Raw genomic sequence first — 12,623 nt, 5'->3', positions numbered from 1 at the left:
GCCCCCCCAAGCCACTCACTGTCCCCATGCCGTGTTTCAGGAGGGTGTTGGTGAACCCTCGGTTGCCGATGCAGATGGGGGTAACGTAGCTGTTGAAGCTCAGCGGCTGATCCAGCTCCAGGAGGGCGATGTCGTTGTGGTGCTTGTGGATCGTGGCGTTGTAGGTGTGGTGGTGAAGGATTTTCACCACTTGACGCCGCTGCTCTGTGTTGTCGTTCTCGTTGGTGTTGTATTCACCTGCAGAGACAAGCATGGGGGGGCTTCATGGCCGGACCAGTGACCATGCCCTGATGATGCCACCCGACGTGAGACCACCACTGTGATTGCAAAGGGCTGAGCTCTGAACACCACAGTCCTTGGGCTGCTTTGAGACAGGGGCCAGCGAGGCTGCTTGCTCTGCTCCAAACGGTGTTGGAGGTTCCCCCGTGGCAGCGGCCCCTCGGTCCCAGCAGCCAGCAGGACCTGGACCCTCACGTGTGACACCGGGCCATGCGCCAGCCAATCACGTGTCAAGGGCCCAGATGTTTTTGTCAGGGTTAGTACCAGAGTGGCAGTTTTGGGGATTTCGTACTCTCAAAGCAATGCAAGGGGGTGTTGCCCCAGCACCGACTTGGGAAAGCCTCTAGAATGAAAAACCTTCGCTTGCCACAAATTGTGTATTAGAGAAAAAAAGCCTCACCTTCCCTCTTCTAAAAGCGTGGGGTGGAAAGGGGCTGTGAATTGCCCCCGCCCGATGCTCACAGGTGTCCCTGGGTCCCTGCTGCCCGCCCAGCTCAGCTCAGCTGCCGCCCATTGCCGGCTCCGGCGACTGAGGTGCTGCCGGCTTGTGACCTGCCCTCCCGGCTTGTGTAACAGGTAGAGGGAAGGGAAAAGGTTCTGCAGCCTCGGGCCGGCAAACGGGCAGTGTCTGCAGTCGAATCCCCTCTCCTGCGTTTGAATTGCCTGTGCTGAAGGCTCCGGAGCAGGATGACTTTGCCCGCTCCCTTTCTGGCAGCCCAAGAGGCTCAGGGTGCGTTTAACCCCTGCTTTGCTGTGATCTCCAGAATATACCATCTCCTCTAAGCAATATCTGCAGCACTCCTGGCCCTGGCAGTGTCCTGTGTCTGCTGCATCTGCCTGTGAGGAGCTCCACGGAGCCCGACGAGAGAGGTGAGGCAGCTTTCTGTGTTCGTGTTAATGCTGGTGCCTGCGGAAGGCAGGTTTAGTGGCTGGTGCTGCCGATGTGCTCTGTGAGGGGTGTTTTGTTTTGTGGTTTTTTTGCAGCAGAGTGTGAATGTCAGCTTCCTTGCAGACTGTGCTGCTACAGTGTAAATGCCAGACAGATGCAGGGGAGACTTTCGGAAGGTTTTTCTTATGCCACATTTGCTTACTGTTGCTGGGAACCTGAAAATATGATGAAAGTGGAGAGGTAAAGAAGGTGGAATGCTTCTTCCACCCCCTGCTATTGATTTTTGGCCTCCTAGGATGCTGTATAGCAAGCTGAATGTTTAGCATGAATGGATGTGAAGGAATCAGACGTTGCCCATGCAGTGTACATGGTGCAGGCACAAATTCAGTAGTCCCTGAAGCCCTGCAAAATCATGTTTTGCTTTCTTGACTTGCTGCCTGTCCTAAGTCTGCCCTGGAAACCCAGCAGTGCTGCAGAGTGGGGTGAAGGAGTGCGAGGGGACTTGGCTGATGATGTATCCCAAATGGAGGAGGGCAGGAGAGAGCCTGAAAGGAGAGGCAGTTTGCATGCAGATGCAGCAGGTGGAAATGTGGATTTTTAGGGGCACACTTTTTTTTCACTGGGCGTTTTGTACGTTCTCATGTTAGCGGCTGCAAGGCCAGGCTTTGTGCTGGGCTTTCCAGCAAAACCGAAAACTTCTGTGTGCAAGCTGTGAGACTCATCCTGCCAGTACGGGGCAGGTGGTCCCCAACCCTATGGCACTCTGTCTCCAGGACATGAAGATGCAACTGGAGCCCTCTTGATGAGCTTGTTTCTGCAAATACAAACTTCAAGGCTCAGACAGAATGTAATTTTTTTTGTCACTCATACATTTCATAACGTTTAAACAGAGAGCATGTTTCTTCTGTGCCTCCTCTCAGGGGAACTGGTAGCAATTCCTAACCGTAGCAGTGTTCCCCTCCTTGTACCTACTAGTGTAACCTTCCTATACCAGGTACTCATATGGGGAGAAACAAATAATGAGGGGAGACTGATTCTGCCACAGCTATGAAACATGCTTGCAGAGTTAGGAGCAGGCTGCCTTGCACAGCTGGGTCCCCAGAGCTGTTTTTCTAGCAGCGATACACATTTTGTAAAGCAGCAGCATCACTTGCTGTGCAGTTTGAACACACTGGCCCCTAAGTCCCCAGAGACCCTGCTGTAAAAGCACATTTTCCCACAGGCCAGCCTGCTTTCTCTGCTTCTACCCATAAATTCTATTCGCTTCTAGAGAAGTTAGGAGGAAAAGTAGTCATCTCTTCCTTGCAAGGATCTAGCCAGGTTACTGGTGCCTCTCTTGCACCAGCTACACAAACTCAGTCTCAGAGAGCTGTGTGAAAAATTAGTGTGACCTCCAAGAAGAGCAGAAATCCCTAGTGAGGTTCTGTGTGCCCAGCAGAGATAAAAATTCATCACACCAGCTGGCGAAGAAGCATCTTAACTGAAGTCCACTGAGCTTTTAAGTGGCCTGGGGTTCTCTCTGGCTCAGCTGAGCTTGCCTGCAGTTGGGCTGAGCTGTGTCTGCAATAAGGTCCAGCAGCTTGGTGGCTTTGGGACCAAGGCCAGAGACATCTCACTGGTGGGACATGCAAAGCCCAGGCTGCCAACAAGCTGCAGTCTGCAACTGTGGCCTCGGTGCCCTAAAGCCACTTGTGCCCTGCTGCTGCCCATCGTGGTGTTGTGGGTCTGTGCGATGCCTTGTGCCTGGCCAGTGAAAGCCCTGTCCCACGTCTCTTGCCTGCGCTGGCCTGATGCCACCCGTGGTGCTCACCTGCCACGGCGGTGACCTTGTCTCCTGGCTGCAGGCAGTGCGCTGCTGTCACTACCCATTTCTCGTTGATGATGGACGCGCCGCAGAAACCCGTGCCATCGCTGTCCTCCAGGTGAACCTGGGGGAGCAGAAGGAAATCGCACCCGTGGGTTTGTGTAAGTCAGCGGGGAAGAAGGGTGGGACGCCGGGGGTTTGTTTGTCAATAGGACAGGCTGCATTTGTGTTGTACAGACCCAATGCCGCTCCTTGGGGAGTTCCTGCCCCTCTGGTGTTTTGCTGGTGACTAGATCTTTAACTAGTTAACTAGGGACACAATCTTAACTACCCATTTCATCTGGGCACCTGACTGCCTTAGCACTTATGGGGCATGAGATAGGACATCCCTTACTTTAACATTTCTAATTCACCAGCTGACTTGGTAGACTGTGTTTAAAAGAAGGGTTTCTTTATGATTCACCTGCTTTGCCCCCTTCACATGGCATGGCTCGTCACTGCCTCTCTGCCTTGTGCTTTCCACATATTTACTCATTTGATGTCTCACTGGGCTGCATTTTATGGATCTTGATATCCATAACGAAAAGGATGGAGCTCGCAGGTGGCAATAAAGCAGAGTGCCCTCACAGCCAGTCTCAGCTGCAATGAGTGTCCTGCTTGTGGGGGAATATCCCGCAGAGGCTCTGCCCCGTGCCGTGCTCACAGCTTCCAGTGCCACCCAGTGCAGGCTGTGGTGAGTATGAGACTGCCTGGGAGCAGCCAGAGACAAGGCAGTGATGGGGTTTACAAGCTTCTTCACTGGGATTCAAGCCCCACCACCCCACCCCTCAGACCTGCCAGGCAACTGCTTGAACTGCAGCAGGTTGAGCATTTTCATTTGCCAGCTGGCAAAAGGGCAACCTGGATTTTTTTGCAGAGTGTCTGTTGATGTAAAGGTCTCCCTGAGCACAGCCGACTAGCCGGGCTCGGTGGGCTTGTAGCGTATGTATTTACTTTCTTTATGAATACTGATTTCTCATATTTATCTTTCTGGTTCTCCTCTTGACTCGCTGAATGCACGGTGGGTGCCAGCATCGCCTGTGGTTTGTTTCACAAAAGGCTGTGCCACGAAGCTCGGCGTGGCCAGGGCAGCGGGATGGCATCTTCCTTTCTGACACAAAACATGACCTCTCAGCAAACCTCCTGCTGCTGCTTCTGGTGGCTGTGTTTGTCCCCAACACGTTACTGGCTTTCTTAGCTCTGAATTGGATGGTAAATGCCTGCTCCTGAGCCATCTGCATACACCCTGCTCGCTTCTTCTCTCCCTCAGCAGACGTAGAGGGATCGGCTGATCTCTGTGAATGAGCATTCCTGTCCCCCTGTGAGCAACTTTTCATTCACATCACCAGCGTGTCCAATCTGTGCCAGAGCTTGCAACAGAGAGATTTCCCTTTCCTAAAACCTCATCTGAATTTATCATTTTGCACTCTCAGGCACTGAGATTTATGTGCTCACTGAAGCCAGAGTAGAGTTTATGGGCAGTAGATGACTTTGAAAAAAATCCAAGCCAGGAGCTGACTTTCCTTTTGACATTTTAGACATATTTGTGGAGCAGTGGGTTGGAGATTTCTTTGCAGCCATTCCTTGCTTGTGATGTCATTTTTGGTGAGGTAGAGATGACTAGGATGTCACAAGTTGGATAAAGAAAGAACAGCTGGGTTTGGTAGGCTTTGGACAAGGATGAATTCTTTGTTGGTATAAATTATTGCCAGATAAATATGCTATGACTCTGGATTCTAGCTTTTTTGCCAGGAAAAATTTTGTTGCTGGGGGATAAAACTGCGAATGGAAAGAAGCTGTGTTCCTGTTAGACTTGAGATCTGTTGCTAAACTAACCTCAGAGACAGGCTTTGGCTATGTGGAAGTAAGATGATCCTGCATTCAGAAGGAAGTGAATAGACAGAGCGATCGCTGGGCTTAGAGGAGAGCTGCAGAAATAGCCTGTACCTGCCAAGGCACCTGGCCTTTCGCGCTGTCTGTTCCCCCGACAACCCGGGTTTCTGTCTTAATTATCGGTGTGATTTTTGTGGTGGCGGCAGTGTTGGTTTCCGTGATGTTATCGAGTGCCTCGTCATGAGCATCGTCGTCGTCGTCACTGGTGGTGAAGTTCCAGTGCTCGAAGGTGTTTATGGCTCGGGTGAGCTTGCTCTTTGCTTCAGGAGCCGTGATCCTCCCGCAGGGATATGGCACTGGGAGAGAAAAAGTCATGGTTACGACCAGCCACGTGTCACACTGAGAGTTACAGAGATGGAGGGGGCAGGTGAGGGGCAAACACTGCCTCGTCTCAGCACCTTGTTTTGGGACCAGCACAGGAGACACGGGGCTGTGGGCTGACTGTGCATTCTCCGGGCAAACAGAGCCTGCGCCTTCAAGCCACAGCACAGGGAGTATGTAAGAGCAGCAAGAGCAGAAGTAGTTTCTGGGCTTTAGGAACCACATCTGAGCAGTTTTCAAACCACAGAAAGCTTGTGAGAGAGCAGGCAGGTCTGATGGGATGGCACAGCTGTGCCTTTGTCCCGTGGGATGCTGGGCGCATACCTGGGAGATTTGTTGCCACAGGCAGCCGGGTGCTTGGCTGACACTTCTACAGCCAGCAGCCTCCAGCACGGTCAAAGTTCCATTGGGAGAGACCAGGAAATAATATCTGCCAATTGTACAGATAATCCTGCTTGGCACCAAGGTGAGGAAAACATTAATAAACTCTAAAAAGAGTTGTAGGGTTTTGTGTCATAATGAAGATCTCATCTGCAGGCTCATTTCAGACGAGCTCTTCCCATTTCTCTCCTACGTGCTGTGTGCCGAATTCCTGATGATGGTGGCAGTCAAAATAGTAAATAGCATCAGGCATTGTCTTTTATCTGCAAAGCTTTTGACAGCACTGTGCAAACAAACATTAGTGTCAAGTTGGATGCAAGTGTGGCCTATTGAGATTTCTTTATTCTTTATCTTTCTTCTTTGTTTTTTTTTTTTTTTTTTGTTAACAGTCTGCTTTAGGAATAGGTCTTAAATAAGAGTTGAGTGATGGAAAGTGCTACCTGTGAGGTTAGACTAGGAAATGAAGGTTTTAGAGCCAACAAAAGCTAAGCTTTTGCAGGAAGGGCAGCTACCCAACCTGAAAAAAGATCTTACTGCTAATGGTAAAACTTTCTGGTCCAGTGAAAGTGATACAGCATGTTGGGCAACTCAAGCCTGAACTCTTAATGGTCTGCATTAAAAAAAGGACTCCCGGCTTAAGATCCTTCCTACACTGATTGCTGAAAGTCAGCACTTTCAGGAGCTCAAAGAATTCCTGGCTGTAGTCATGAGACCTTCAGAAACTAACCCAGCTGTGCGGGTGTCTGCATGCTGGCTTAGGTGTGCAAATCTGTTCCTCTCAGGTGTTAGAAATACGTCAGCATCAAACGTTAAATTGACCTTAGATGACAAAATATTTCTCTACTCAATCTCCTCTTTGCTCGGCCATATGTGCTTCTGAGATTTTCATGCTCAGTTAACTCGCTGCGTTGCGGCAGGTCGGAATTGCACGTGTCGGTGTAGATAGAGATATTTTAACAGCCTAGAAGCAGGGTAAAGCTGGAGGATATAACAAGAACCAGCTATTCTTCATCCCTTTATGAAGTTGCAACCTCGAGCAATGCATGTCCCCTCCATCCCACTCAGTATCACAGCTAAACCAGAGTCTAGTTCCTACTGAGGGGCTTTGTCCACAAAATCACACAGCTGGGAGGTCAGCACCACCACCACAAAGCTTCACTTGTTTCCAGCCAGCTCAGGTAATTGTAAGACACTGCCTTATGGCCAGCCATGAAATGGACCCTCAGGAGGATTTACAGTAATAAAGACTCTGTTTTGCTTTGAAAAAGCCCAGAGCATCCTCAGTATAGGATCAGCAACGAGATAGTAGCTCCTGCTGGAAGAACATGGGAGTGAGCTCTGGCTGGCTGGACACCAGTGTGTGTGCTGGTGTAGCTTAACATCACATTTCTGCCTCCAAAAAGCTTCTGATCTGCAGGTAGGAATGCTGCGAGGGGGAGAGGAGCCTGTGCAAGCAGCTGTCTGAAACAAGTATTTGCCTTGTGAGCCAGGTCCTGGACAACTGCCTTCCTTCTCTGAGCACCCAGGCTAAAATAAGGGTGTTTAAATTGCATCCTTCAAGCTCGACTTCACATCTACTGTGGGGAAACTGCGGGGTCAGGCTCTTTACATTTGCTACGCAGGAAAACAAGGCTGGTTTCCAACAGGATATTGCAGTTCTAAGAGATACATGTATCTAAACCCAGGACATGACCTTGGAAAATTTCCCCTAAATCTCTTAAAAACACTTTAAATTTTAAACCTGTAGGTTCACAAGATTTTCCATCTTCATGAAGTCTGTAGCCAGCGGCGCAGGAACACACAACTTTCTGCACTGGGTCGTGCCTGCAAAAGTGCTTGCAGCCTCCATTTTTAATAGCACAAGTGAAATCTGAAAGAAATTTAAAGGAAACTGTGAAAGCTCTTTTGAAAAACAACTGTTCAGAAGTTTGTTGGGACTTGGGCCTTTGGAATCAGCCTGTAACTCGCTCCAGTTTTTTTCAAGACTGTGAAAAAAAGATGCTTGTTTGCATGGATAGTGTCTCCTTTCCCAACCATATCCCCGTTTGTAACAAAGGAGCACCCGGCACCTCTTCCAGAAGTTGGGTTGAGGAACAGCCCTGTTAAGAGGTCCCACTGATCGCTGGCACAGCGTCCTGCCTCCAACAGCCTGGAGCAGCCTGACGGTTAAGGACTCTTGCAAATATTTGGTTAGAAGCCACGTGATTTCCCAACCATGTTGCTGCTTTCCCCCCCTCCCCACGCTTACGGCAATCCAGCCCCAGCCCAGATGCTGGCGGAGAACATCGTGTGTTGAATGGGAGCCAACCCCGAACCTTTGTCCTGGGATTATCACTGGGCTCTGAATTTCAAACTTCCAGCAAAGCCATATGTTCTTCCTGAGGTGCCAATAAAGCACTGCAGCCTGACCTGGAGGACCCATTTCAACAGGATGTTTGAGGAGATGGGTCCCAGCCCGAGGCACAGTGAGGTTCCCACGACGTGCGTGTGTTTTCTCCCACCCCACCTCATGCTCCTCGGTGGTAGGAACTCCATCTCTTGGAGGTGGGAAACCACTAATCCACGGACACCCTTTTAATCCTCAGTGAGTTTTCAGATAACTTCACAGCAGATTAACTCCACTCCTACTTCCTCAAGGACACCTCCCTTCCTGTAGCCATTTCAATGCCATCATTTACTATTTTTACAGAGCTCCTTTTCACGCCTCACTTCGAGCTCTATTTTTGTTCCTGTCTTGCTTCCATGAGAAATCTGCATTGAGACTATTTAAATTTGATGCAGCTTTGAAATGCTCTTTTTAACGTACACTCCTCTCTTGCCAGAGCAGAAGCACAACTAGAAAGAGAATCTTTTATTAGTGCAGTGAGTCTAGCACATTATGTGAGCTGCACAGACCCTGATTATATTATAAATATAAGAGCTGAATATCCCTCTTGCTTAAATTATCGGCTGTTTGGTTTTCATAAACTCCTCAACCCATCAGAAAAATATTTGCCTTTTGTTTGCCTTCCCAATCAAGGTTGCCGGTGATAATTATAATTATGTATTTAGCAGAGTGCCATTGAGAGGGGGTTGTGATAATCCTGCCGTGCTCAGCACCTGCTGCCCAGCCTGGTGTGAGAAATGGGGAGGAGGGCTGACAGCGTGGGGGGGCCCATCAGGGTCAGTGGAAAACTCTTGCTTTCAGCGGGTGGACACGTTCCCCCCCCATTGACAAGCAGCCCCCGAAAGGTTTGTGCTGGGGAGATAAAGGAATGTCTCTGTGTCAACATTTGTGCTGGCGGCTGCGGCGTGCCGAGCAACAGACCTTGAGCCTGAGTCTCTGTTGAACCCTGCGTAAAGAGCAGGCATCTCGGTGGAGCTGGGGCTCCACCAAGGACGGGAGAGGACAGAGACACCTGCTCCCAGAGCCCCAAGCATGTCCCCATGTAATCCCATCACCAATGGGCTGAATTTGTACATTCATGCAGTGCCTTGCAGCGAGGCAAATGGGTCTGAAACAGCCCTCTAGGAGGATGAAACTCTGCGCCCTCTTTGATCTGATGCAATTTCAAGTAGGGCAGAAAAAATGCAGCACGAGCCCCCAGTACGTACCTATCTCACAGTTTCTTCCGTCGTACCCAGGTGGGCACCAGCACACGTAGGAACTTACTGCGTCCTTGCAAACAGCTCCGTTCTTGCATGGGTTGGGGTCGCACTGGTCTCCATCTGGGAGAGAAGACAAGATAATCAACAAATGTGAGGGTCCACCACTGAACCCCTTCCTTCTTTTTAATGGCCAATAAGTCAGATCCTGGCACCCAAATGCACAACAGACGGTGTCAGTGCTGCGGTAACATCATCAGCAGGACTTTACCCAAAGTCCTAATTATCCCCCCTGTCCTGTGCGGGTTAATTCTGCTCATTTCAGCAGAACTCTTCAGTGTGCAACATCTCGGCAGGGCCTCAGGCAATGTCTCAGCAGCACCTCATGTCTTGACTAAGCTGGGCAGACAAAATTAGAAGGCTTGCTTTCTCAAGTGTGGTTAGGATTTCCTAATCAGAATTATTTTAACACTTCTGTCTTTGTTTCCTGAAGGTTTGCACCTGTCCACTTGGTTTTGGAGATGTCTCTGTGTATTAGTATCGAGAACCTTGGTCACTGCTCTTGCTTTCTAAGTCTAGTACTACTATTAACTGACCTCGATTTTTCCTTACATGTCAGGGCTTTTATTTTCACAGTTGCCTACAGCTGGGAAGCTGGGGCTTTAATAAAAATACCCAGTATTACAAAATTGGTGATCTAATGCTTCGGAAGAGTCAGTGACGTTAAATTACAGGGAAATGTAGTTTGAAATGGTAATGCGAAGGCAAGGGGGAAGGGGAATATCTTGCTGCGGTTGTGTCCTGCCAGAGAGCGTGGCTGTTCGTGGTGCTTTTTGGGAACAGGCTGGGAAGCAAAAGGCTGATTGCAAACCAGGACAAAATAGTTTTGGCTTGTCTGGGGCAGAGTGTTGGGCTTTGCATGTAAGGTGAGGATCAGGGCTGTTGTTGCTGCCTGGTGAGGGCAATCGGGGCTTGGTACCACCTGGGTGCTGCTCAAGGGATGGGCTCCTGTGGGCTGCACATGCTGGGGATACCAGGCTCTTTGGATGATAGAGGCATATATGGCATTTGTTATTTTTGAAGAGCTAATTGGTTACAATGGCAGGAAAAAAACCTCAGTGTTAAGTTTCATCAGCTGTTTTTTCAGAGGCTAGCCCTACAATGTAAATGTAACTTTTTAAATTTTTTTTTTATTATTTTATGGTCTGGACTGAATAATCTGAATTATTTAAGGCTTTTTAGTGAGATGGTCTGGGCAGTTTGCCAATCTACAAAGCAGCTCAGTTATTGAAATATCCTTAAAATTAGTTTCAGATGTTTTAGTAGGCATTGAAATCTTTTTGCTAAGGGGTTGAGGAGTCACTGGGGATGGAGGCTGAAAGGAAAAAATAGATGGTGGAAAGAAAATGATGGAGAAGCCAGGGTTTGGGACCACTGGTGTGAATTGCAAACAGCTGTTTGCCAGGATCATGTTAAGGCTCCAGTTTAATATGGTATTTCTAGGGATTCACGCTGTGTTTGCATGAGGCTGTGCCTTATCTGGAGATCTTTTCTTGAGAACAGAGCATTTGCTGTTTGCTGAAGAGGTGTTAATTATTGCTGTCGTGTTTTACTCTGTGAAAACTAGAAGCCCAGAGCGTGACCTGGGCTCAGCGGATCCAGTGTCTTGTGTGAACTGGTTTTGCTCGGTGAGGTTTTTTAAAGTTTCTTCAAAAAAAACCTGCTCGAACAAAGAAAATGTTCAGTAATTATTACTTTTTCTTTTTGACTTACAATTAATATACAAACAGGACAGGCCCAGGCTGGGGGGCTGCAGGATTGAGAGTGTATGACTCTGACTCTGTCATAACACAGTTTCTGAATGTTGGAATACATTTGTTTCAACAAACATCTGCTACTTATGCACTGAGAGGTGAATATTATGCATTTAAAGATGAAGAAAGCAGCTCTTACCAATATATGTTTTCCAAAACTCCATCTGCAAAGGAAAAAAAAAAAAAAAGAGTGGTCTTTTATATCTAATTTCTGGGCACTGCCTGTTTGAAGTAGCAAATGGATGACTCCAAAGCTAAAGCACAAGACTTGCAGGAAAACCATCACCTCTGTAATCCCAGTGGTGACCAGCAAACCTTTAAAGTAGTTCCCTGGCCCAAGTGATGGATCATAAATGAGAATAAAACATGGTCGATGCTGTGCTTGGGTTTTGCCCTTGCTGCTCACCCCTCCTTCCCCTCTTGTGCCGCCTCACCCAAAAGGTTCGCAAAGGTGTGGGCTGGGGGCTGCCCTTTTGCAGCAGCGATACTCACCGTTTTCTCTGTATTTTCAAACACTTCTCGGGCTTCTTCAAAGCTGCATCTTTCTTCTATACATTCTCTCTCGAGGTTCCCAGGAATAACCTCTTCCAGTCTGTTTGAATTGGCTCGCTTTTGCCTCTGCAGTACGGAGCTTGCCTCTTTGTTCTCGATGAAAACTGCAATTTGAAAAGAAACGGGGGCTAAAGTGGAGCATGGAGCATTGCATGATGCAGCTGGGATGGGCTGCCAGGGCTGTCTGGTCCTAGAAAACAAGCCCTTTTCATGAGTTGACTCCACCACCATGCTGCCCCATGGCCAAAGAGGAGCGTTATCATTTACTTGAGGTTTCTTTGGTGTCTAACTTGAGTGCCATCCAAAGGATCAAACCTGGAGAATCAAGAGTCGAGGTAGTCGATAGACAGAAATGACTGAGGGTGAGAGGGTGATTACGAGTGCTGATCTTCGGTGCTGACAATACACCAAAGCAGATGGCGTGAGCGTCGCCTATCACAGATGCACAGACTGCAATAAGCTATTTCAGAGAGGGAAACAATAGGCTTTTTCACGCTGCTGCTTGGCAAGGTCTTGTTTGGACACAGAAATTGCCCCACTTTCACTGTCTCAGCCTGTTTTGGCTGTAAAAGGCCGTTTGTCTCCACAAGCAGCTGCAACCCTTGGAAACCACAGGTCGTAGAATGGAATCATAGAATGGCCTAAGCTGGAAGGGACCTTAGAGATCATTTAATCCAGCCTCCCTGCCGCCAGGGACGCCACCTCTCGACTAGATCAGGCAACACATGGGGACCTTTGCTTCTTTCCCTGCTCCTCACCCTTGTCCATGCCCTGGATACCACTGCTTCTGGCCGTAAGGAGGGATATGAGCCCTCCTCACGCCCTGAGCCTGCTCATGCCGGTGAGGTGGTCTGCATCCACCTGCAACCTGCTGCCCAAGCTCCTGGGTAGAAACCACCCACAGAGAGCTGTGGCATCGCAGGCACCCTCAGGCTAGGCGAGACGTCTGCAGTGGCCACCAGCCCTTCCGTGGTGGCTGCCTGGTGAAAGGCACAAGGACGTGCAATCCTGTCATGGTGCTACTACAGATGTTCTCCCAGCAAGGCTACGCGTCCCGTGGGCAGCA

The 12,623-nt window shown here is 49.1% G+C and overlaps 1 protein-coding gene across 1 annotated transcript in view; it reads right to left on the bottom strand.

Moving 5' to 3' along the window:
- F9 (coagulation factor IX) overlaps nucleotides 1–12,623 on the bottom strand; it is a 15,210-nt gene that overhangs the window by 321 nt on the left and 2,266 nt on the right. Inside the window, 8 exon segments of the mRNA XM_009865876.1 lie at nucleotides 1–9; nucleotides 11–237; nucleotides 2,979–3,096; nucleotides 4,959–5,200; nucleotides 7,348–7,476; nucleotides 9,201–9,314; nucleotides 11,145–11,169; nucleotides 11,498–11,661. The exon segment at nucleotides 1–9 is cut by the window's left edge and continues 321 nt beyond it. Of these exon segments, the coding sequence (XP_009864178.1) occupies nucleotides 1–9; nucleotides 11–237; nucleotides 2,979–3,096; nucleotides 4,959–5,200; nucleotides 7,348–7,476; nucleotides 9,201–9,314; nucleotides 11,145–11,169; nucleotides 11,498–11,661 (1,028 nt within the window).

Source organism: Apaloderma vittatum, unplaced genomic scaffold (genome assembly GCF_000703405.1).
Source record: "Apaloderma vittatum isolate BGI_N311 unplaced genomic scaffold, ASM70340v1 scaffold17573, whole genome shotgun sequence".
NCBI classification, from domain to species: Eukaryota; Metazoa; Chordata; class Aves; order Trogoniformes; family Trogonidae; genus Apaloderma; species Apaloderma vittatum.
The sequence above is the reverse complement of the archived record's forward strand: the minus strand, read 5'-3'. Positions and strand labels throughout refer to the sequence as shown.